Genomic DNA, 26,800 nt, shown 5'->3' on the forward strand with positions numbered 1-26,800 from the left:
ACTAACATATTTATTTAATTTTTCTTTTCCCTTAAGAAAATTATTAATAAAAAAAAATTATTACATATTTAAAAGAAATCCGTAAAAGAGCATAGAAAGAAAGAAAAAAACATATTGCAGTAAATAGAGTGGTAAGAGGCCCGTGCGTTGCTCCAGTGTGGATAAGTTGAAAGATAGATCGACTGGGGATTGGCGCCACGTGGACCGATATAAAATGTCTCCCTCTATCTACCGCAACGAAACTGCGCATAGCCTTTTGCCCGTCTTCTCGGCCCTTTCTTCTCCTCTAACCAAAGAGAAAAGAAAAGGCGAAAAAAAAAACAAAGGCAGAGAAGGCCAAAAATAAAAGAGGAAGAAGCACATTCACTCCCACAAAGGGAAAGAAAAAGCTATGAAATCTCAAAATTCTTTCAACAGGCAAAAAATCTAGGGTTTTTGGAAATCCGAATCCGCAACCACTTTTAAGATCTCTTCTATAATGGCGACTCCATTCTCGACCTTAGAAGCCGGTGGAGGAGGTGTTGCGGTAATGGCAGGTCCTTTGAACCCAATAGACTCATCCGCACCTTCCAAATCTTGCTTGAAAAGCTCTGCCTCTAAATCTCCCATTCTCATCTTTTTGTTCTTCCACAAGGCCATCAAGGCTGAGCTCGACGGCCTCCATAGAGCCGCCATGGCTTTTGCCACCAACCACCACGACGCTGACCTTACTTCTTTGTTGGAGAGATATCATTTCCTACGTGCTATATATAAGCATCATTGTCACGCCGAAGATGAGGTTCGTGCGTTGTCCTTTTGGTGATTCTTCTCCTTTCACACAACATTGGTTTTTTTCCTTTTTTTTCATTCTCCTCATTTTACTATTTACCATTTTCAGAATAATTCTCAACTCATTTCCGAAAAGTCGCTTTCCAGTGTTGTTACTAAATTCGTAAATTTTGAAGCTTTTTTCGTCTTTTATAGGTTATTGTTTGAGGAAAGAATTTTATTGAAGTTGATTAAAGAACTTGAATGGATCACTGTATTTAGATATGTGGATAATTTTCTGTAAAGCTCGGCTGTGTAGAATTCTACTTAGAAAGCGTAAGTGAACTAAACAGAATTTTTGTTACTTCTAAGTAATCATGTAATTACAAGTGGACATAGACAAACCAAGGCCTTTAATGAGCCCGAATTTTTTTTTAATCTTTCTTTTTCCATGAGGTTCTTGTTGGCTGCATCATCACCTTAGATTTTGTTCGATATTTTGGACTGATTAGGGTGAGACTGAATTCAAAACTATCTTATCTGTAGGTCATCTTTCCAGCTCTTGATATACGTGTGAAGAATGTGGCTCCAACATATTCACTTGAACATGAGGGTGAAAGTGTCCTTTTTGATCAGTTGTTTGCGTTGCTGAATTCAGATATGCAGAATGAAGAAAGCTATCGGAGAGAGTTAGCCTCCTGCACTGGAGCCCTTCAGACATCAATTACTCAGCATATGTCCAAGGAAGAGGAACAGGTGTCTATTTGTTTCTAAAATAATCTGTGTTAGATATTTGAGGCATATGCTTAATTTTAATCCTTAAACCAAATGCTGCATGAACAACTTTTGTCCTAAAATCTTGGTTGTTTTCTTCTTGATGCTTTAAAGCAGCAGTTTTATTGTATTTTGGAGGTGAATGAGGTTGAGGAAATATATCTCTGAGATGATTATCTTCATTCTTGTGCGGTTCATGTTGGACATTGCCATTATTTCAGCACTTTGGTCAACTGAACAAGTTTCTAATTATTAGTTGAAGAGACCTCGAACTCTCAGTGGATTTTTTCTCTTTTATACTGCTCACTCTGGTGGACTCCTTCCATAGCTATTTGGCATCAATTTGGTTACCTCATGATTTCTGAAAAATTTATGAACTTGCCCACTTGGTATCCTTGTGAACTGAGTAAGACTGTTGAATTTTCTTTTCTTTAACTATGGTTTGTGTTACCCTTAGATATTATGATCAGCGAGAGGGAAGCATCTAAGTTTGCTTTTGCATTTCTTTTGGGTACATGTGAAGACCTGCTCCTCTTCCTTTTGAGGATTCAAATCTAAGACCTTCAAATTGATGTCTTAAGTTTGGACTGCTGGGGTGTCTCCTTGGGATGCATTTACCTTTTTATTTTTTGGTCTAGAAATCATCAAAACGTGGGAAAATTGGAAATGCTTTTTTTGAGAACATAGAGAATACCGAGTTCCAGCTGAGTTGTTTAACTTTGCGAAGCCTCTGGTTAATATTGAATGAACCACAGAAAGGTGAGTGCTGTATCACTAGGGAAAGGTTTCTTCCAAACTTTTGTGGAAATTAGTTGGAAAATGGAGGGTAGACACTTAATGCTAGTCAGACTCTGAAATTTTTGGAGATCAAATGTCAATGGGTCATTTGGATTCTTTATCTGTTGAATTCTTACTGTTTAGGATGGTGTCAATAGTCAATGACATGCTTTGTGTTAGTCATTCAAAAAGAATGCTTTCTCCACTTATGTGAGTCTTGCTTCATATGGGTCAGATCACTCAGCATGACACATTCTATTCCACTGAAAAAAAAAGAAAGGAGTTAAATATTCTAAGTTAAAATTATATTAATTTCATTTGGTTGCTGTGGAAATGGCAGGTATTCCCCTTGCTTATTGAGAAGTTTACATTTGAAGAGCAGGCATCATTGGTATGGCAATTTCTTTGCAGCATACCTGTTAATATGATGGTTGAGTTTCTTCCATGGCTTTCCTCCTCTATATCATCTGATGAACATCAAGATATGCACAAGTGCTTGAGCAAGATAATTCCAAAAGAGAAACTTCTTCAGCAGGTGCCTTCTTGGTTATATAGGATAGTAATTATTTCAAACTCAAAAGTTCCTCCTAGAATCAAATCTCACATTTTAAGTTCTGTTGACTGAAGGTTGTTTTTACCTGGATGGAAGGTGTAAAGATGGCTGGTAAATGTAAAAGTTGCAAAGATGATTCCGAGGCTCGATGTGAAGCTTCTGGGACTAGTGTCTTACTAAGTCAAATTGAGAGTGGTCATTGCGCATGTGAATCTTCCAAAAGTGGTAAAAGGAAATATATGGAGCTAAGTTCTAGTCCTAAGGATTCCACTCTGTCCTGTCCTATAGATGAAATAATGCTTTGGCATAATGCTATAAGACGAGAATTGAATGATATAGCTGAGTCTGCTAAGAAGATACAACTTTCTGGTGATTTTTCTGATTTATCTGGCTTCAACAAGAGGCTGCAATTCATTGCTGAAGTTTGCATCTTTCACAGGTGTGGTTTTTCTCTGTGTTTTCCCATCTGATAGTTCTATTCTGATAAAGATGATAACGTTGATGGTGCTTTTATGTTTCAAAGAGGTGTACAGATTTAATGTTCTTCCTTAATTATGGTTGTTATACTTCATAGCTAGTGCTTTGTTATCTTGCATGTACTTTTGAATCCACAGTTTGTTTTATGAACCAAAAAACTTCAATTTTATGATTTGATGCCTGAAAAGTATTAGGACAATTTATAAGCTGCTGTTATGACTAGTTACATGCTACAACATAAACTTCTCTCGTCTCCTTGACTGCAGTATTGCTGAGGACAGAGTTATATTCCCTGCTGTAGATGCAGAACTATCATTTGCTCAGGAGCATGCAGAAGAGGAAATCCAATTTAACAAGCTCAGATGCCTTATCGAAAATATTCAAAGTGTGGGAGCCAATTCATCATCTGCTGAATTCTATGTAAAATTATGCTCACAGGCTGATCAAATAATGGATAGCATACAGAAGCATTTCCATAATGAAGAAGTACAGGCAAGTATTTTGTTGTTTCAGTATGATGAGTTTCTCTGCCTGCTTTGTTTAGATACATGATTCTGCATTTCTTAACATTTGTATAATGGTTGGATCAAATTGTCTGCAATTTGACAAGCACATGTCACTTGAAACCATGTTCGCGCATCTCGTATTGCTCTTAAAAGTACTGTCTATAAGGTATGCTGTGCTGCTTTTGTAGGTACTTCCACTTGCTCGAAAGCACTTTAGCCCTCAAAGACAGCGAGAACTTCTTTATCAGAGCTTATGTGTGATGCCCTTGAAATTGATTGAGTGTGTCTTACCATGGTTGGTAGGATCGTTAAGTGAAGAAGAAGCTAGGTCTTTCCTTCAAAACATGTATTTGGCAGGTTTGATAATATTGATTGAGTGCTGTAGGTTATGTTATTCCTTTTTGTCATTTTCTAACTTTCAGAGTCATATGGACAGCTCCTCCATCGAACTCTGCATTGGTAACACTTTTTTCTGGTTGGGCATGCAAAGGTCACTCTGCAGATGTTTGTCTGTTTTCTGGTGCAATTGGTGGTTGTCCTGCAAGAATACTTACCAGAACCCTGAAAGATATTGACCAACCACTCTGTGCATGCACCTCTATCTGTTCCACAGAGGAAAGGCCATTGTGTGTTCAAGCTGATGAAAATAGAAGGCTAGTCAAGCGTGGAAATTTATTGTCATCAGAAGAATCAGATTCTTTGCAGTTGACAGGAAGAATAAATAGTCATAAATTATCCTGTAGTAATCAGTCTTGTTGTGTCCCAGCTTTAGGAGTGAATAGCAGTAAGCTGGGCATGAGTTCTCTGGCTACAGCAAAATCTCTGCGGTCATTATCTTTTACTCCTTCTGCTCCCTCCCTCAACTCAAGTCTTTTTAACTGGGAAACAGACATAAGCTCTAGCAATGTTGGAACATTACGACCTATTGATAATATATTCAAATTTCATAAAGCCATCCGCAAAGATTTGGAATATTTGGATGTTGAATCTGGAAAACTCAATGATTGCAATGAGACTTTCCTTAGGCAGTTCATTGGCAGATTTCGCTTGTTGTGGGGTTTATACAGAGCTCACAGTAATGCAGAAGATGATATAGTATTTCCAGCACTAGAATCTAAGGAGACTCTTCATAATGTTAGCCACTCTTATACTCTGGATCACAAACAGGAGGAGAGGCTTTTTGAAGATATTTCATCTGCACTTTCTGAGATTACACAACTTTGTAAATGCTTGAACAATATCAATGTGTATGATAACTTAAATGAAACTAACTCTGTTTGTTCTGAGCAAAATGATACAATGCGAAAATACAATGAGAAAGCCACAAAGCTTCAGGGCATGTGCAAATCCATTAGAGTAACACTGGATCAACATGTGTTCCGGGAAGAACTTGAGCTGTGGCCATTGTTTGACAGACATTTTTCTGTCGAGGAGCAGGACAAAATTGTTGGTCGAATAATTGGTACTACAGGTGCAGAGGTGCTCCAGTCAATGTTACCATGGGTAACTTCTGCTCTTACTCAGGAGGAGCAGAACAAAATGATGGACACATGGAAACAGGCAACCAAGAACACAATGTTCAGTGAGTGGCTTAATGAATGGTGGGAAGGAAGTCCTGCTGCATCTTCACCTACATCAACATCTGAGAGTTGCATTTCACTAGGTTTGTTTGATGCTCTCTCTGTCTGAGCTTTGTCTCCTTTATTTTTTTCGCACTCTTTTGGTTGCCAGGTTGGCTGAAATGCTAAGTTGTTTTTTTTTTTTTGGAAATTCCTAGAGATCGAAATCTAAGGATTTTCAGATATGACCTCCTAATGAAATTGAAAATTTCTCTTTCAAGGCACGGATGTCCATGAAAGCCTCGATCAAAGTGATCTCACTTTTAAACCTGGCTGGAAGGATATCTTTCGGATGAATCAAAATGAGCTTGAAGCTGAGATCAGAAAAGTTTCTCGGGATTCAACTCTTGATCCAAGGAGAAAAGCTTATCTTATTCAAAATCTTATGACCAGGTTTCTTCTAGTCTAAAACAATCTTATGAATACTATGTGTATATATGTGGATATTATTGCCTCATCCTAATCAATTCGTGGTTTATGCCAGTCGCTGGATAGCTGCTCAGCAGAAGTCTCCTCAAGCCACTGCAGTTGAAGGTTCAAATGGTGAAGACTTACTTGGCTTCTCTCCATCTTTCCGAGATACGGAGAAACAGGAATTTGGATGTGAACATTACAAAAGAAATTGCAAACTCCGTGCTGCTTGCTGTGGCAAATTATATACATGCAGGTTTTGCCATGATAAAGTCAGCGACCATTCAATGGATAGGTAATTTTGTGCCATTCATGCTTTCTTGGTTTCAAATGGACTTTGCAAGCTTGATTATATATTTATTTAAGTGCAGGAAGGCTACGACTGAAATGATGTGCATGAGCTGCCTAAAAATCCAGCCTGTTGGACCAGTTTGCACGACACCTTCTTGTGATGGGCTCTCAATGGCAAAGTACTATTGCAGCATCTGCAAATTTTTTGATGATGAAAGGTACTAGAAATTTCTTTTGAACTCTTTTCTGACTTTATTTATGCCAGAAGATGTAAAGAGCCTTTGAATATATAGTATGAAGAAATGCTAGAAATGTTCAGTAACTTTTAAGTTTGTATAATGAGTCTGTTCTGTCTTTGACCATTTGGCGCAATACACAAACCCCCAAACAATGGAAGAAACTATCTGTAGCTTGTTTGCTCCGTTCTCTGCTTTGTTTCTTCCTTAGGACTTTCTAAGTCTGTCACAGTCTCATGCCTCGTAGAAAGACTGAACTCTTCTTTAGAATGCAGGTTCAATTTCTTGTGAGAATTCTGTGAACAGGTTCTTGTTTCAGTATGGAAACTTTTGATAGTTTTGGAACAATAGTTGGTGACTGCTTCTGATATTTGTTCCATAAATTTTCATTTTGCATCTCTTACATTTATTTCAGGACTGTTTATCATTGTCCGTTCTGTAATTTGTGCCGTGTCGGAAAGGGACTTGGTGATGATTTCTTCCATTGCATGCTATGTAACTGCTGTCTGGCCAAGAAGTTGGTGGACCACAAGTGTCGAGAGAAAGGGCTAGAAACAAACTGTCCTATATGCTGTGATTTTTTGTTCACATCGAGTGAAAGTGTTAGGGCACTTCCATGTGGGCATTTCATGCATTCAGCATGTTTTCAGGTCTATTGTGTATTGCTTTGTTCTTCATTTCCTGCTCTTTTATCAACTTTTTCCTTGGTGTGATGACAAAAATAAATTCTGCACATTCTTTGTTTTCTCAGGCATATGCTTGCAGTCACTACATCTGCCCAATATGTAGCAAGTCAATGGGAGACATGGCGGTAAGAAAATCCCTTTTAAAAGCATACTATATTTCAAGTTAAGTCTGTATATAAGTGTAGGTGACAAAGCTCATCCTCACTCGAAAATCTTACTTGAATCCAACTGAATTGATTTGACCAGAAAAAGTCAACAACCTGAACTCACCCAACTCAGAATTGGAATTTACTTGAATCCTAATCAACTCAAACTTGAAATGAATTGAATCCAAATGACTCAAACATGAATTGATCCCAAACCCAAACAACCTGTAACTTAAGTTTAGTATAGTTTTATTTTTTGTCTTTTAAATATTAATTTGATGAAAATTAATAAAAATAACACAAACTATTACAATATTATTAACTGTAAGAGATAATAAAAAATAAATGTCTTTCATATTTATCTTTAAAATATTAATTTATTTAAAAATAATAACTATAACATAAACTATTAGTCTATGAATAGTTTTAGAAGATAATAAAAAATATAAAATCTCTTTTCATTACTTTTGTATTTCTAACTTTTATATAATTTTGTTTGTTTCAAATCTTTTTGGTGAATAAAAAAAAGAATAAAAAAATTCTTTATATTATTATAAATAAATTCTATTTTTACAATTATATATCATACAGACAATATTTCGTTTGTATTTGTTTTTGACTTTTCATTCTTACCAAATAATAAAATAAATAACCAAAATAGATTAAATGACTTTGTACACAAAAAATAATCCATAAGCTAGAAAAGTAATTAACAATAAAAATAATTGGATACGTACTCTTAACCATATTACTTTATTTTATCTTTAATAGATGTTACATATTATTGACCATGTAAGTTGTAACTGTAAGAATCACTAATAATAATCAATGCAATAAAAATGAAAATGAAATATCAATTAGTCAAAAAATCATTAATGATTTCTTTGAGGGAGTAAACTGTTAATATATGATATACAATAATTTTAAATTAGTAAACAACTTATTAATTTACTTGTTTTTATTTTTTATATGAATTTTAAAAAATTATTTTTATGATATTAAACAATCAAAATTGAAGCAAAAAATGCGTACTTGGATAACTTAATTAAGTTTGATAAAATGTAACTTGAATTGAATAATCTGCTTGAATCCTACTCAATTTAACTTTAAAAGTGATCAAATCCTACTCAATTTGACTTTAAAAGTCATCAACTTGAACCTGAAATGACTTGCACCTAAATGACCTAAGCGTTGCTCCTGAAATGACCTGACATAAAGCAATAATTTAAAAATCAGATTGGACTGGCATATCTGAGTTGATAGGGTCGTTTGTGTTTTACAAATATTGAACCAGTCAAGAATTAGTCAACCATCTAGTTGAATCAGGCTTATCCGAGTTGAACTGGTTTTAAACATTTATTTTAATATTTAATCTTTCAAAAAATTCTTTTCAAGTGGTGGGATTTGAACTTCTGACTTTACCTTTCCATTAATGACTGTACAATTGAGCAAGTGTATGCTTCTTTAAGCTTTTACTATATCTGTTACTTATTTAATACCAAGATCATATTTTTAACAATAACACCACCCTTTATTTATTTTGGCTGGTTGAACTGAGAATGGAGACCCTTATTGGTTCAACCTCTAGTTCAGTTTTAAAATACTGACTTGAAGTGTACCAACCTGAATCGGCGCTTTGCCACCTTTACAGATAACATTGTTCGAGAATTTCATTAGGGTTTAGGGAGGTTGATATTTTGTTTCAAGATGGTGTTTTTAATTGTTTGAAGTATTTTTTACAATTATTATCAAAGTAAATTGCACTAGTCATCCCTAAAGTTCAATTCAAAAATCATATTTGTTTTCATAGTTTGGAATGTCACATTTTTATCCTGCAAAATTTCAATTTATATAAAAAATATCCATGCGTCAGTCTGGCCACTAAAAAAGACTGTTTACTCACTAATTGGGAGACATGTGTTGCTTTGGTAACTTCCAATTGGCTAGTTAATGGAAGAATTAACGGTTAGATTGATGGAAGGAGTTTGTTGATACAAATTAGAAGTTTTAGGACGTATATGTGATGTTTGAAATTGTAGGGACGAAAATGATATTTGAGGCGAGCTTTAGGACAATGGATGTAATTTTTACTCTTATTATTAAGACAACTTTTGGATTGTGTTTGGTTGAGGGATTTAAAGGAGGAATTTCATTTAGGGAAAGGATTTCAAATTCTAAAAAATAAATTACTTTGATTGGCAAAATAAAACTTGAAATTGTCAAAATTTTTGGAATTCTCATTAGGGTCTTTGAAGGCCCAAGTTACTCAATTTTCTGTGCTTTTGATGCGACTTTTATTCTGTTTAATTTTTAATTTTTCTTATCTAAGGAAAAATATAAAGTAGAAGAAAAATAAAGAAAAAGAAAATGGATGGAAACTGAAATTTCTTAGTTTGTTTGTATGTACTAGGAAAATATATTTTTATATATGTTTGTTAAGGTGAAATATATAATAAAACTAAATAAAAATAATTTTTTTTAAAAAAATAAAGAATCCATAATTTTGAAAATCTTTGATACATCAATTTCAAGCTTTCCTCCTCATTTTCTTCTCTCTAGCTAGGTTTGCGTTTGGCCTTTATTATCTTTAACTCTATAATTTTTGCTTTTCACTAACCTAAACGACATAGTTTTATTATTTTTCGTGTTTTGCTCCATCTCCTTCTCTGTCACATTTCATATTTCCTTCCTTTCTCAAAAATTGTTATCCTAAGCCTCATTATTGTTATTGTATCTTTGCCAACTATCAAAGCTGCCACTGGCAAGGCTTGCTGCAATTGGATCCCTTTCTCTCAAATTTTCTTTTTCCAATTTAACTTCCTCCCTCTTCTCTTGATTGCTCTCTCTCCTCCATGGTGGTGGTTGTTGAAGCAAAACTTCTTGGTCCTCCACCTCCAACTAGAAAATTGATTTCAATAACAAGCACCATAGAGAGGAGAACAAGAGAGCAGTGCGAGAAAAAGAGAGGAAGTTCAATTGGAGGAATAAAAATTAAGAAAGGGATTTGGCTGCAGCAAGCATGTTAATGACAGCTCCAATGGTTGTTGAAAGTGTGGTAACAACAGTGAGGTTTAGGAGGATAAGAAGTTTGAGGGAAAAGGAGGAGATTTAAAAGGTGAGGGGCAGGGAGATAAAGCATAAAATTAGGTTATTTAGGTTTAGCGGCAAAAGGATAATGTAAGAAAGAGATGGGTTAAGCCTAAACCAAGTAGTAAGGGCCAAACTTGAGCCTAGTTAAAAAGAAGTAAACCTTGAGAATGATTTACCAAAAAAAATATCGACTATGGGTTAATTCTTTTTTTTCTCATTTAGTTTTCTTATATATATCACCTTTACAAAGAGGTATACTTGATATTTTCCTTATTCATCCGAACAAATTAAGGAATATCACCCCCTATAATTTTCTCTTCTTATATTTAATCATTGATATTTTATTTATATCATATTTTTCATGAACCAAACAAAGCCTTTAAAAGTGTTCCATCATTATTTCCATCTTCACCAAACACAAGAAAGTTTTGTTTTTGTTTTCTTTATATTTTCTAATAACCACACAGGGACCTTAAACATGTTAAAACAATTAAGTGCCAAACAAATACTGAATGGTTGGTGGCCGGTTGGCATGTCATCTCATTCATCAACAAGCATTTCTTGTCTGAGCCACAGGCGGAGGCATCTCTCATACATTATTAACCTTACATAAGAAATGGCAGAGAGACTTCTACCTCATAATAACTAGCTAATTGGAACCTGGAACCGTCCAGTTCTTCTCAAGCTTTTTTATTTACCCATGTTTTTAGGTTTACTTTGGCATGCTTGATGCACTTCTGGCTTCTGAGCAGCTTCCAGAAGAGTACAGGAATCGCTGTCAGGTAAATGGTGCAGGACAGTTTTCACATTCTCTTAAAGCCTGAGCTATTCTTTTTGGGGAACATTGACGAACTGATTTTGTTAATCCAGGATGTGCTGTGCAATGACTGTGATAAGAAGGGAAGTGCACCATTTCACTGGTTGTATCACAAGTGTGGTTATTGCGGATCATACAACACCAGGGTAATTAAGGTTGACTCTGCAAATGCCAACTGCTCCACCTCAAATGCCTGAGGAGTGAGGGGATCTGGTCTTTGCGTCGTTAATTTTGGTGTGTAAATACCTCACAGCTTCCGGTTACTGTATAAGGCTTTGTAAATCAAAGTTATGGCAATATTCAAAATCCAATTTTCCCATTCTCCATCCCAATAGATGGAAGAAATTAGTTTTTTGGTTTTTTTTTTTTTGCATGTCCATGTTTTTTGGTCAAGTGTGTCCATTTAAAGTTTCACTTTGCCTATTGGGTGTATTGTTTTATGTTGCCCTGGCCTGGTAAAAAAAGTAAAGAAGGGAATTCTTCTCCTAGACAATGAGTTCAGGTGTAAAAACCACTAGTGAGAAAAAGAGGGGAATTCACCCGCTGCTCTTGGTAGAGATGGGTTTCTTTTTTTTGGTTTTAATTAAGCTCTTTTATTGTTGCCCTTTATGCTTCTCTTTGTGTCATTTCAGCAAATAAATGCTTACATTTATTTTAATTTATTTTGGATAAGCTATAAAAATTATTTTAATTCCAACATAATGATTATTAAGTAACCATGGCTTGGTGTTGGTACCAATCAAATAAACTTTATATAATAGCAGGTGTAAACATTTATTCAGATAGGTGTCAAGTCTTTCGAAATTAGTAAATTGAAAAATTTTTCAAAAATGAATCATGTATCTGTCATGGTGGATTCGAAGAAATTATTTAAGCTAATAATGTAATTAATTTTTGACTAATTATTTTAAATTTTCACAATTTGATAATATAAAATTCACTTACTAATTATCCAATTTATTCTTACGTAAATAAAAATAATTTGGAGATAAGATTTAAATTTAATTATTTAATCTATCTCTAAATAAATTAAAATAATTTAAAAATAAAATTAAAATTCGATCAATCAAAAGAATGTTTATGAGTGTTTTATCTCTAATTAAATTAAAATAATTTAGTAATAAAATTAAAGAGATCAAATTCTTTTTGAATTTTTCTAATCTAACATTATAAATACAATTTTCTTCCAAGCCATTTGATGCATAATTGAGAAATAAAAAAATTCTTAAGAAGTAAGTCTCCAAAACTCATATAAATCCAAGAAAGAAGATCTAAGGATGATAGAAATATTAGCTTAATGAATCAATTAACAAGAATGTCCAAGAGGAGAGTGAATTGGACTTTAAAAATTTAGCACTGTGAGAATCAAGTAACTATAGTCAACTACAGTAAATCTGTAGTTGATCCGAGATCAGAAGTTAACTTTTGAAGAATTGAGTAATGTTTCAGTCGACTATAAAGTAGTGCTAGTCAATCTTAGATAAGAAAAATCATTTTCAAAGCTTGTAGAAGAAATTCCAAAGAAAGTTTTGATGCATGTGCAATTCTTTAGCAAAACTACTCAATTAAACACCAAGAAATGATTGTTCTTGAAATACTTAAAACATTTTTCAAATGTAAATCATATAAGAGTATCTCAAGAAAAATGTTTAAAGAAATCTTTTTGTAAGTGATAAACAAGTAATTATCACAAAGAAAGACTTAATAAAGAAGCAAAACTAAGTTATGAAGAATATGAATCAATCCATGAGCAATTTATGAAAGGGATTTTCTTGAAATGAAATGCAGCAAACTAAAACAAAAATAAAAAAAAGACACAAGTATTTTATAGAGGTTTGGCTTTCTCTAATGCTTACATCCGCTCTTTTAGTAAGCTAAGGAGTTTCAAATCAACTCAAGAAATCCTATTTTTTAACGAGATCAAGCATTAAACCCTTACAAAGTCTTTTTCGAGAGTAATCACAATTCTTACAAATGCCTTTAAATGGGAGCAAGCACAACCCTCACAATCCCTTTTAACGAAAGCAAGCACAATCCTTACAATGGTTTTTAACGGGCTTAACTACAAACCCACACTAACTTTTCAAAGACGAGTTAGAACCTTTACAAGAAGAGCAAGAGTGCCTCTAAGAGGTGGATTTTGCTAGTTTAGTACAATGAAGGAAGAATGCTTAACAATAAGTATAAAGATAGGATATAAAGATTGGACTGAAAGAACAAAGAAGATTTCAGCTCAAGAAGGCTTGGTTTTGCTTGATTTTCTCTCTTTTCTCTTCAAGATTTAAATTCTCAAGAATTTGGTCTTTTTCTCTCATTTTCCTCACTTTGAAATACTTTCCAAGAGTCCTTTTTATAGTTAAAGAAGTCTTGGAGCCGTTTAGATAAAAATCTAGCTGTTAGACACAAGTTTGAAACAAACCTAACCGTTATTGAAGCTTTAAGATTGAATATAAGGCTCTTAGGATCGACTATGGTTATTCAAATCTTCAAATTAAGGCTTCTAGAATTGAGTATGATCATCCTCTACTCTATCCTTTTCTCAAGAGCGTGCATTTTGAGTTTTGTGCGTGGGTAGTCAACTACCTTCCTTTGAGGATTGACTTTGGCTTCTCGAAAGTCAAATTGCATGTCCAAGCTACCATAGGATCAACTACCTGTCTTATGGAATCGACTATGGTAGTGTATTTTTGTATTTTCTCACTCGTTTTTCCATTGGATCGATTTGCCTCTCTTTAGGATCGATTGGAGCTTTATTTTTTTTAAGATTCTTTGTCATTTTGGCACTCGACTTTAGCTATATCTTTCTTGAGATCAAATGTTAAGTTGAGAATAAATTTCATAGCTTGCAACACCTTTGTTGTCGAGTAGATTGATGATTTTTGAATGCTTTGAGATAAACCCCATCATTTGTGAACTTATCTTGCAACTTTCACATCTTAAAGATGAATGTTAGAGGAATTATAAGTACTCATACAACTAAGTTATTCAAACTTGTAGAGATTTACGAAGTGAGTGTGTGAAACTTTAACAACTTCAAAAATTCACACAATTAAAATAATCAAGCTTGTAATCATGTAACAACAAATGTATGAGAGTTAAATCCTTTTAAGAACTTGTCAAGGATCACTCTAGTAAAACAAATTCAAATTTGAATCATTTTGTCATAATCAAAACTATAATCATTTTCAAGCTAACAAAGGAACATTGTCTCCAATGTTAAACAAGTTCAAGAGGAAGATTTGAAGAGCAAAGTCTTTAGAATTCTAACAAGAAGATTTTCAAAACTCAAACCTTCTTTAAAATCTCAAGTCTTAACCTTCGAAGAAGTGAAAAAATTTTGAAAACGCCCATATTAGGTTTCAAGATTTTTTAGCAAGTTGCTTTTTAGAATTCTAACAACAACTTCTTGTTGAAGATACCAAGTGCTAATGATACCATTTTTGATAAGCTCTCCTCTAATAAAACATAAGATCATAAGGTCTATACAAAACCACTTAATAGGAGAGATCAAGGTATAATAGACGAGCATTTAAGTAGCTATTCAATCATGCATCAAATACTCATATTTGCAAGGTAGTTCCTAGACATATTCAAGGTATCATTAGTTATCAAGTACATTCCTACTCATTTTCAAACATCAATAAGCATTTTTCAATTTTATCTAGCATAATCATTAAGCATCATTAAGCATTATCAACCAAGCAATATTAATCATTTCATAAGAATTCCCCAATTTATATAAGAGTGACAATTTAAGGAGAATTTCCACAATAAAAGAATATCATCAAATATCAATACAATATTATCATTAAGCATTTTTAATCATCAACAATTCATTTAGCAAGCATTATTGCAAATTATTGTCAAGTAAACATTTCAGGAAATATTCTCCAAATCGTGTTGGTCCTAAGTAAATGTGCTAGAGGGTGGGTGAATAACACTTTTTGGCTCTTACTAAAATTGACTTCTAATTGGGGACAAATGCAAGTAAAAAGAAAGATTTAAAGATGAATGAAAAACTAAAAACAGAGCAAACAATCACACAAAAATTTATAGTGGTTCGGTCCAAGACCTACATCCACTACCTTGATTGTTCAACCAAGGATTTTCCAAACCAATCACTATGAACGGTGAAATTCCCAAGCTTTCACCAAGCTTTTACAATGGCTTTTAACAGGCTCAGCCACAACCTTATACAATGATTTTTCCTAGGATCAACCAAAACCTAAACTAACTTTTCTAGCTAAGTTAGAACCTATACAATCAATCAAGCAAACCCAGCTTGAATGAATTCCCTTAGGGTGTCTTGCACACTCTAAGTATGTAAGGAAAAGAGAAATAAAGGTGTACCTATGATCACTGACTTGATCTAAGTTGTACAAATTGAAGTGCTTGAATCTTTTACAAGAATAGGAGTGAAGTGCAGAGAGTTTGCTGAAGGTTTTTGCAATTTTTGAGCTTTATTTGGACTTGGAAGGCTTGGATCAATTTTCTAGCCATTGGGAGCCTCTTAAATACTTAAAAAATCAGCTATAATAGGTGTTAGGCAGTTTTTGACCGTTGAAAATAGTTTGGTGGCAGTTCTGGCCGTTAATCTATCTTCTAGTGCTTAATTTAAATTTTTTAACAGAATGATCTTAGTTGACTAACTGCGTTCTTAGTCAACTAAGTTGTTTTTGTCTTCTGATCCCAGTTTCTGACAGTGAGCACTTAGTTGACTAACTTACTTCTTAGTCGATTAAGTTGTTTATGTCTTGAAGTCTAGATTTCTGGCAGTAAGCTCTTAGTCGACTAACTTACTTATTGGTCGACTAAGTTTCTCTGTCCCTCAATTCTCTTGAGCCCGCAAACTTCTAATTTGAATTTTAGCTGACTAATACCCTTCATTATCCAACTAAGAGGCTTCTGCTTTGTTGATCAATTGTGGCTCCTTATTCATATGATTTTTGATATGTGTCTTTGAATGATTAATTTATTCTTGGCAGACAATTTTTGTCCTGCACACTCAAGTAGAGATATTAGACACAAATGAATGAGAATATTGTATTGTCATCAAAAACTAATGGAGCCAACAATCTTCCCCTTTTTGATGATGACAAAACATTCCTTGATTAACAACATAGTGTCTATTGGTTCCTTTTTGTTCTGCAGAAAATGAGGATTTCCTCCCCCTAAGTGTGTGCATATTTTACTATTTATTTCAACAAGTTTTTATTTATGTCATACAGACAATGACATTATATATTCAGAATATATTTATGCAGACATATAGAATGATCAAAAATAGGTGACTGGTTGACAAAATATCATCAATATTTCAACTAACTATCTGTCATCAGCATATTGTTATCAGATTTTATCTATGCCATTAATCATCCAACAAATATAGTATAATCAGCATCCATATACATTTTCAACCAAATTCCATTCACAATATCATAACAAAAATTGATTATCAGCATAACAGCCCAATATCAGCACCAAATCTTTAAACAGTAGTAGTCAAAATACCATAAACATTAAGAATAGATTTAACTGTTTAATCATTAACAGCTAAATAATATAAGTAGTTTAACAACATCCCATTTTTAACACAATAACATAAACAACAAAGTTAAATTTAAATGTTCAATCTGTCAGTAGAACAAAAAACAGCAAAAAAACAAAAATAGTAGACAGTGTTCCTAAATTGCCCTTAGATCATTTCTACTTTATTTCTCCCCTAAGCTTTCTATAATTTCTCTCCCTTTTTGTCATCATCAAAATCGATGGGTGTTCAATCAGTTTCTGAAGAGGTTGAAGGGGTAAACTTATTAGTGCCATAGTAGACATTAAGGAGTTCAGGTGAGGGTTCATGTGATGGTCTTTTAGGTGAGGCTTCAAGAAAAGATTGGTCTAAAATTTGCAATGGATTTTCTACTGAGGAAATGGCTGAGGGTTTGGCTTTTTCTGCTATCCTAAAGGACTTTCTTCTCTTGACGAATTTCGTTTTTGTGGCCATGGTCTTTCTTCCTTGACCAGGTGGTTTAGGTTGCTCTTGTGTTGGTGTTGTAGCTTTTCCTTTGTCTTTACCAAGTTGAGCAGTCTACCTTGCAGTGTGCATTGACTCAGGGGATGTTCTGACAGATGCTTGCTTCTGAGCTTTAGCATTTGTTGCCTTTTTCTCTGCCTGTTCTTCTTAAACCATTTGATGAAAAATATTCATGATTGACACTTCCTCAGAGTTAGGAAGTGATGGCTGCTCTGGCTGAGGTTCATGATGGGATGGAGAATTTTCAAATGAGCCAAGCATTTTAGTGCCTTGATCGGATTCATCTTTATTCTGAGGCTCAAGAGTTGGAGATTTCCTTGGTTGATCAACTTCTGGTTCAATACCCTCAGCTTGAATGACAGGACTTGTAGCCTGAAAAGTGGAACCTTCTGCCTAGAAGGCAGGACCTTCAATATCCTGTTCTACTAGTGCTGGGCTTGGCATAGTAAAGGTGTCTGTAGCAGTAAGTTCAGAAGTCAATTTCCCTTTTCCTTTCATCATATTTTCAAGCTCTTCCAACTTTTTGTCAATTTTTTGCATCCTCATAGCCTAGTCAGTAAGCTTTCCATCAATTCGCATGAGCAGATTTAAAACCATTTCATTTTAGAACCAGGAGGAGGTTGCTTCCGATTTAGCAAAGAGAGAAGATTATTCTTTTGGAGTAACTTTGAGGGTTTTAACAAACTTTTCTCCATCAAGTTTGTACCCTATCTTAGGCAGACTTCCAAGATAGATAGCTTGGTGCTTGCTTTTCACTTTATCCATTTTATAGCTAAAACTCCATATTCCCTTTTTCTGTACCAGTGACATGATAATGTTCCCATACGACAGATTTACTTATCCACTCGACATGCTCCTCTCATCCTCTCAATCATGAATTAGCCTAGGTTGAGTGGAGCACCATTGAAGGCATGCTCCATTAGCCACAAGTCCTAAAGACTAACATTGCTAAAGCTACCACTTCTTCCATGGATATTTGCTGTAATAAAGTAATGCAGAATTCTAATATGAGGACTTTTGATGGGACCGACATTGCTCTTGGATGAATATTTTTCTTTCTTCCCTGTGATTATTTCCCACAAAGATGAAGGGTCATAGTTTTCAGGAATTTCATAATCACCATCTTCACATTCAATTTGAAGCAAACTTCCTAAGTCTGCAGCTGTCACAACAAATTCTTTTTCACTTAGAAAGACATTCAGACCATCATTAATGAAATCTTGAAGATCTTCCAGTTCTTTTTCATCTAAAGCTATGCTAGCGTAAAATTCTTTTACAAGGCTAGCACTATAGGATCGGTTCTTAAAAGTGCTAAATTTCTTCAATTTCATTTCCTCAAAATAATTTGATAAAACTACTTGAATTTCAAGGGTCTCATCAAAACTATTCTGATCGATCAATTTTCCACATGTGATCAGAGCATTTTCTATTTTCTTAAACATATCCTCATGGGCTTTATTTTTAAACTTTGAGGATGGAACATTACCTTTCTTGGATGATTTTCCTTTCTTTTTCTTTTTCTCTGATCTGTGTTCTTTCTCTGTCTGCTTTTTCCCAGTTTTCTCAACCACTGAGGCAGACAAAATCTTCTTTTTCTTTTTCTGAATTTCTGCTTGTGGACTTTTTTCCATTGTTCGTTTGCCTTTTTTCTTTTCCAGAATTTCTTTAGACAGGAAGGATTTTGCCATTTGGTTTTGGGATGTTTCTAGCTTAGGGTTTTGTGACTTTGAGAAGGAAGAATTTTAGTTTAGAAAAAGTCGGTTTCAGATGAGAGAAAATGAATGGAGAATGAGTTAAGAAAGGTTAATTTTTCTGAAAACCGTTTGTCTTCCCTTCTTTAAATATGATTGGTAACCTCCTTTTTTCAAAATTCAAAAATTTACCTTTCAATTTTATTTTTTAGTTGGGCAGTTCTTTTCCTCTTTTTCTTCACCCTGTAGGCTATTTCTTTTTATTATTTTATTCATTCTCTTTTTATCTGACTGAATCTTATTATTTAAAGAGACATAATACTTTTAGTTGATTAAGAGATTCTCTTAATCGACTAAGTGCCTACTGTTTTATAAATGGAAAGCTAAAAAATTTTCTTACAGCTCCTGCATATTAACCATGCCTAAATTTCTCCTAATCTCACATAATCTTTCCTCATTTAGAGGCTTGGTATATATAAATATCAAGTCTGCTAGCTGTTAAATAAAGCAATGATCCAATCATATATCTATAAAGCTTTTGACAACACTTTTTCCTTTTTCATCAGCATCAAGTATGGTGGATGGACTCATTGGTGTGCTAATTGATTTAAGCTTCAGCATGTTAAACTTTTTCAGTATGTCTTGAATGTATCTTTCTTGGCTGATGAAGATTCTTTCCTCACTTTGTTTGATTTGAAGGCCAAGAAAGAATTTCAGCTCACCCATCATGCTCATTTCGTATTCACCCTACATCTCTTCAACAAAGTTCTTGCACAGAGCCTCATTAGTTGCACTAAACACAATATCATCCACATAGATTTGAACAACAATTAAATCATTCAAGCATTTTTTGACAAATAGTGTTGTATCAATGCTTCCTTTACTATATCCTTTCTCAACTAAAAACTTAGAGAGTCTTTCATACCAAGCTCTTCGAGCTGGTTTTAGTCCATACAAGGCTTTATAAAGTTTGAATACATAATCTAGTTTTTCATAGTCCTTAAATCCGAAAGGTTGTTCAACATAAACTTCTTCTTGGATGAAACCATTTAAGAAAACACTTTTTACATCCATTTGGAATAATTTGAAGTTCATGAAACATGCAAACACAAGCAATAATCTAATGGCTTCAATCCTAGCAACAGGAGCAAATGTCTCATCATAGTCAATGCCTTCCTCTTGGTTATACCATTGAGCCACTAACCTAGCTTTGTTCTTAATAACATTTCCTTGCTCATCTACCTTATTTCTAAAGATCCATTTTGTGCCAACAATGGGATGATTTAATGGCCTAGAAACTAGAGTCCATACTCGGTTTCTCTCAAATTGATCAAGCTCTTCTTGCATGGCTAATATCAAACTTTCTTTTTTCTCTGCTTCTTCAAAGCTTTTAGGTTTGATTTGTGAAATGAAAGTTGTGAATTCACATGTTTCTCTAGTTCTTCTCCTAGTCTTGACTCATTGAGAAATATCAGCTGTGATTTGCTCTTGTGGATGATCCTTGATATACCTCTAGCTCTTTGAAAGATCATTGTGTTGATTTTCAACACTTTGCAAGGTTTCTAAGGGTGGAGGTTCTGTTTATTTTCCTAGGGGATTTTCTTCACTGTTTTTGTTATCATCTAAGCTCATTTCTTCCATTTGTCTTTCAAAGTCATCCGTATCATCTTCATCAGCAGGAATTTCCTTTTACAAGTCATTGGATTCATCAAAAACTATATGGATAGACTCCTCAATGGTTAAAGATCTTTTGTTAAAGACTATATAAGCTTTTGAGTTCAATGCATATCCTAGAAATATTACCCCATCATTTAGCATCCAATTTTCCTAAAGGATGTTTTCCATTGTTCAACACAAAGCATTTGCAGCCAAAGCTTCTAAGGTGAGAGATGTTTGGTTTTCTACCTTTGTATAGTTCATATGGGGTTTTTGATATTATGGCTCTTATTGGCACTCTATTAAGGATGTAAGCTGCTATGTTTATAGCTTCTGCCCAAAAGTACTTTGGTAAATTGTTTTCACAAAGCATAGTTCGAGCCATCTCTTTTAAGGTTCGAGTTTTCCTTTCTACAACTCCATTTTGCTAGGGTGTTCTAGGTGCAGAAAATTATGATCCAACCCCATTTCATTTCAAAAGTTTTCAAACTCATCTCCCTCAAACTCACCTCTATGATCACTCATAATGCTAACTATGACAAGTCTTTTTTCATTTTGAACCTTCCTACAATGATTTACAAGTGCAGGTAGAGCATCATTCTTATGAGCAAGAAAATAGACCCAAGTATACCTTGAGTAGTCATCAATTATCACAAAGTCATATGATTTGCCTCCTAGGCTAGTTATGCTAGTAGGTCCAAACAAATTAATTTTCAGTAGTTCAAGAGGTCTAGAGGTGGAGACAACCTTCTTGGTTTTGAAAGATGTTCTAATTTGTTTACCTAGCTGACATGCATCACAAATTTGATCATATTCAAATTTAGGTTCAGGCAATCCTATAACTATATTTTTTCTTATCAATTTTGAGATGGTATGCATGCTCACATGTCCAAGTCTCCTATGCCATAACCGACTATCATTTTCAACATTTGCCATAAAACATGTTTCACAATTCACTTTAAGATTTTCAAGAAATATAACATACATATTCTTAATTCTTTTTCCTATAAATGACACTTTGTTAGTACTAATATTTATCACTTCACATTCATTTGAGTCAAAGCATACCTTACTTTATCACACAATTGGCTGATACTTAATAAATTGTATTTCAAACCTTTAACTAGCAACACATGACTAATTCAAACTTGAGAGTTCTTACCAATGGTTCCTATACCATAAATTCTACCTTTCGAATCATCACCAAAGGAAACGGTACCTCACTTTTTCTTGTCTAGCTGAGCAAACAACATTTCATTTCTAGTCATGTGCCTTGAGCAGCCATTGTCCATGTACCAAGGCTGCTTCTCCCTTAGTTGAGCTCTTGAACATGTGTCTTTTAGGTTCAACTCAACCTGTAAAACAAATTTTCAGTTTTTCTTAATAGGTACCCATACCTTGATGGGTCCTTGAAGGTTAGCTACAACATAAGATCCTTTTGGAACCCAAATTTTTTTTGTTTTCTACATGCTTCCTTTTTTATAGCAGTCATAAGATAAATGACCAACTCTATCACAAATATAACATCTAGATGATACCTTATCAGAATATTTATTGAAGTAAGTATTTCTTTTTAAAGTTTTTTTTCTCATATTCTTAAGAGCAGCATTTTCTTCAATTGCTTTCTGTAAAGCTTCGGTTTTATTTTCTAATTTCAATTTTTGAGTTTCAAAATTAGTTTTTGAATGTTCTAGTTCTGTTTGAAGAATGTTTCTTTGTTCAAAAATAGATTTGAATTCCTATCTAATCTTTTCTAAATCTGTTTCACGAGATGCAGTCTTTTTCTTTAAAGTTTTGTATTTTGAAGCAAGTTTTTCAAATTCATCATAAAGACATTCATACTCCTTTTGAAGTTCATCAACAGAAATATCACAAAGGGTTGAAGATACCTCGGATTCATTGTCCTTTGCCATCAAACATAAATTTGCTCATTTTTCAGCTTTTTCTTCTTCATCATCAGAACTTGAGGTATCACTATCTGACTAAGTCGCAACCACTATTGCCTTCTTCGATTTTTTGTTTTTCTTTGACGTTTTTTCCTTCAACAAGGGGCATTTTGACCTAAAGTGTCTTGGCTTTTTGCATTCAAAGCATATAAGCTCTTCCTTTTTGTTAGACTCGTTTTTATTTTTAGTTCTCCATGAAGAGCCTTGATCTCTTCTATACCTTCTCTTAGCCAATCTCCGATTTATTTGGCCTATAAGCTTTCTGAACCTTTTTGCAACCATAACCAATTCCTCATCATCATCATAAGATAGACTATCCAATTCTTCTTCAAGGATGCTAGCTTTTAAGGCAATGCTTTTTTTCTTTTCCTTAGCTTTTCTCTTGTCTTCTTTTTCCTCTTCCTTGAGTTCTAGCTCGTGAGTGAGAAGAGACCCACAAATTTCATCAAGGGTTATGACATTTAGGTCCTTGGCTTCACGAATGGCAGTCACCTTTGGCTTCCAATTTTTAGGCAGGCTTCTAAGAAGTCTTTTGACAATTTCATGTTCAGGAATTGGTTTGCATAGTTGACTGAGTTTATTTATGATGTTAGTGAACCTATCTAGCATGCTGGTGATATCTTCACCAGGTTCCATCTTAAACATCTCATAGTTGTGAGTTAAGAGAGCTATTTTGGACTCCTTGACTTGTGAAGTTCCTTCATGAATAATTCTAAGTTTATCCCACACTTGTTTAGTTGTGGTATAGTTTGACACTTTATTGAATTCAGTGAGAGTTAAAGTACAATGTAGTGTATTGATTGCTTTAAAGTTTGTTTGGACTCTTTTGGTTTTAGCTTTAGTCCATTCAGACCTTGGCTTAGGAAGATGGCAACTAAGTTTATTCTCTTTTTCTTTGGAAAAGCTTAGAGGAAGAGAAGAAAAGAGATGGCTGAAACTTTTTTAAGAAAAAGTATGTACCTCTTTTTTTTCTTCCAAGCTCTTCTATTTTTATTAAAACTCTTGCTTCAAAGGTTTAATCAAAATGAAACACTTTTGAATCAATCTTGACCATCCATTCAGAGTTATGGAAATATCAAACATGCTCCATAATTATCAAAATAAAAACTAAAGAATAAATAATTTAATTATTTAATTATCATTTAGAGTTCTTGATAAAATAAAACTCTTTATTGAATAATAACTCTTATTTTATTATTATCCATCTTTATTTAAAAAGAATTAATAATAAATAAAAGAGTAATAGTCAAACATGGAGTCTCTTTTTATCAACAAAGATGTCTAGATTCATTTTGCAAGAATCCTTCTAAAATTATCTTAATTTAAGACAACTCTTGTCTGTAATTAAGACAAAAAAATTTTTATCTTGTCTAAATTAAGACAAATATGTTTTCTTGACTAAGTTAACACAAAAAATAGTTTTCTTGTCTTAAATTAAGGCAAATATATTTTCTTGTCTAAATTAAGACCAAACATGTTTTCTTGTCTAAATTAAGACAAACATGTCAAAACTGCTAATTTTGCACACAATTTAATTAAACAAATTAAAACATGCATTCCAATTTAAACAAGTTGTATTCTACGAAGCTAAGTGGGGAATCTATTTGGACATAGATATTCCAAGCTCCAATAAACTTAGAATTATTCTTAATCTCATTAAAAATAATTTAAGCTTATTAACCATGAAATCACTCCACCATAGATTCATGGTTGCACTCTTAGATTAACTATAATTACAAGAAGTAATTCAATATTTGATATTAATTATTAGTTGTCCAATTGCAAGCCTTATATTGTGAACCTTTATAACTATCCAATGACAAAAGGTGAAATTATCGTTTTACCCTTTATGTCAATTTTGTCCCCTAGTCTCAAATTTCATCCAATTAGTGATTCAATACTCTAGATCTAATCTTTTAAGTATCCAGATGTGATGAGTAGCTAATTCATCAATCCACTGGGCCCAGATTAATCACCAATCTTCTTGAAATCACTAGAAATGATGTTAATGCTATGAACTCCATTATCTGAATATATGTTCCCAGATGTTCATCTCAATTATAATCTCAAAATACGGAGTCTAAATCAACGCTTTATGATGATCATGCTCATGGTAAATCAAAGATTATAAGGAGATTAAACACGAGTCCATTATCCATCAAGATTTCGGTTCTACTATAAGCAAATGCATAAGTGTGAGATCAAGATTTAGGTAACGGTAAGGCTTAAATTTGATTCCCACATGATTCTAGTTCATGTTATATTGTCATTACTCGAAGTCAACCATTTCGATGATTTAAGACTCATCATTTCCTTGAAATGAATTACATTTTTTTCGTTGGAAGTAATCTGGACACTACAGCCTTAACATAATAAAGTGACCAACTTTATTATATGGCTGTGAACAATTTTTAGATTCAATTAAAATACATGTCTCTTATGTATGACTCTTCATACAAATGTATTTTAATATCTTAATAGAATCTTGGTACCTTAATAACTAGATAATGAATGCTTACTAAAACAAACTCTTCGTCTTATTATCAAAATGCACTTTCATTACAAATAAATTCAATGAATTTAAACATGAGAATATACTTGCTTTTCAAGGCTCCATATGCTCAAAATTCCTAACAATCTCCCACTTGCCCTAAAACAAGTATGACATATCCCTTATTCCAAGACCTTCTAAGTGACGATCGAAACCTTTTGTGTTAGAGTCTTTGTGAATGGATCGACGAGGTTTTGCTCTGTTGGAATTTTCTTCACAAGTACTTCTCCATGTTGTATGATCTCTCGAATGAGATGATACTTTCTTTCAATATGTTTTGCTGCTTTATGATTCTATGGTTTTTTTGAGTTAGCCACTGCTCAACTGTTATCACAATAGAGTGTAATAGGCTTGTCTACATCTGGAATTACTTCAAGGTCCATAAGGAACTTACGGAGCCATACAGCTTCCTTTGCTGCTTCACAAGCCGCAACATACTCTGCTTCCATAGTAGAGTCTGCAATACAAGATTGCTTTACACTCCTCCAAATTATGGCTCCTCCTCCAATGGCGAAAACAGATCCTAATGTTGATTTTCTATAATCAACATCAGACTGAAAATTTGAATTAGTGTACCCTGTCGCTACAAGGTCACTTCTAAAATATACAAGCATGTAATTCTTCGTTTTACGAACATATTTAAAAATGCACTTGACTGCGGTCTAGTGCTCCATGCCTGGGTTTGACTGAAATCTGCAAACCAATCCAATTGCATAGCAAATATCTAGCCTAGTGCATAGCATAACATACATGAGACTTTCAATGGTAGAAGCATATGGAGTCCGTCTCATGTATTCAACTTTTTCTGGAGTTTTAGGTGACATTTCCTTAGATTTGATTCCATGTCTAGAGGGCATAAAACCCTTCTTGGAATCTTGCATAGCAAACTTGGCCAAAATCTTGTCTATGTAGGATGCTTGAGATAATGCTATCTGCTTGTTCTTACGATCCCTTATAAGTTTGATCCCTAGAACATAGCTAGCTTCTCCAAAATCCTTCATATTGAATTGATGGTTCAGCCAACCTTTAATTGTTGATAACATTCCTATATCATTCCCAATGAGTAGAATGTCATCAACATAAAGGACTAGGAAAACAACCTTTTTATCCTCTATCCTTATATAGACACAAGTGTCACGACCCAATTTTTTAAGCCATGATCGACGCATGGGTCCAATGGACGTAATCCACTAAACCCAAGCAAGCCTATTATTTATCTTACTTATAATTCCATCCATTATCACTAAGTCATATTTCATAACTTTGAATCAAAATAGTGATATACATTGCCAACTCGTACTAGCATTACTCATTTAAAATTTACATTAAGTTCATCTATACACATCAAAATAATACTCGACTTCCAGCGGAGGGACTCGGATGAATATACAGCTATCGAATGCCGATACACCTACCAAAAGATGGACACAGGTCTACAAGGACACCTCGTCATAATTATCAGCTGCCTAGTGATCTGAAAACATGAATTTTTATAAAACGTGAGTACAATACTCAGTGAGTGAATATTAGAAGGGAACAAGCAATCTCAACCAGGAAATTTGACAATCATGATACACCGGTTGAAAATAAAGCCATTTTCATCTAACTACTATTCCAAACCCTTTTTCCCTTACCTAGAAATTTTTTACGCATTCAAGGATTAAACATCCTTGAATTTACACCGATCCTTCCAGCAAAGTAGTAAAACTGACGGTTATTTACAAATCGTCACACAATAAGGGTTTCACAACCCGTATGATTCATATATGCATATGTATCACGTACAATTTCATTC

At 33.9% G+C, this 26,800-nt stretch overlaps 1 protein-coding gene across 3 annotated transcripts; it reads left to right on the forward strand.

The window, feature by feature from the left end:
- Positions 219–11,687, forward strand: LOC18609193. Of its 3 annotated transcripts, none has more exons than XM_007044209.2 (14): positions 219–778; positions 1,294–1,503; positions 2,639–2,833; positions 2,926–3,290; positions 3,595–3,820; positions 4,023–4,191; positions 4,271–5,497; positions 5,675–5,846; positions 5,938–6,159; positions 6,236–6,373; positions 6,807–7,041; positions 7,143–7,202; positions 11,024–11,095; positions 11,184–11,687. In XM_007044209.2, the coding sequence occupies exons 1-14, from the start codon at positions 479–481 to the stop codon at positions 11,325–11,327; spliced, it is 3,735 nt and encodes a 1,244-aa protein (XP_007044271.2). In that variant the 5' UTR covers positions 219–478; the 3' UTR covers positions 11,328–11,687. The 3 variants fall into 3 exon arrangements, with proteins under 3 accessions (XP_007044271.2, XP_017971431.1, XP_017971432.1); XM_018115942.1 differs by lacking the exon at positions 219–778 and adding an exon at positions 1,010–1,083; XM_018115943.1 differs by lacking the exons at positions 219–778; positions 1,294–1,503 and having other exon boundaries at positions 2,948–3,290.

The sequence above is a fragment of the Theobroma cacao genome, chromosome 2 (genome assembly GCF_000208745.1).
Source record: "Theobroma cacao cultivar B97-61/B2 chromosome 2, Criollo_cocoa_genome_V2, whole genome shotgun sequence".
Taxonomy (NCBI): domain Eukaryota; kingdom Viridiplantae; phylum Streptophyta; class Magnoliopsida; order Malvales; family Malvaceae; genus Theobroma; species Theobroma cacao.

Excerpts from the sequence above, each read along its gene's own strand:
- LOC18609193 (XM_007044209.2), top strand. The coding sequence starts at position 479 with ATGGCGACTCCATTCTCGACCTTAGAAGCCGGTGGAGGAGGTGTTGCG. Across the intron at positions 1,504-2,638 it reads TGTCCAAGGAAGAGGAACAG|GTATTCCCCTTGCTTATTGA; the intron begins GTGTCTATTTGT and ends TGGAAATGGCAG. Across the intron at positions 5,847-5,937 it reads ATTCAAAATCTTATGACCAG|TCGCTGGATAGCTGCTCAGC; the intron begins GTTTCTTCTAGT and ends GGTTTATGCCAG.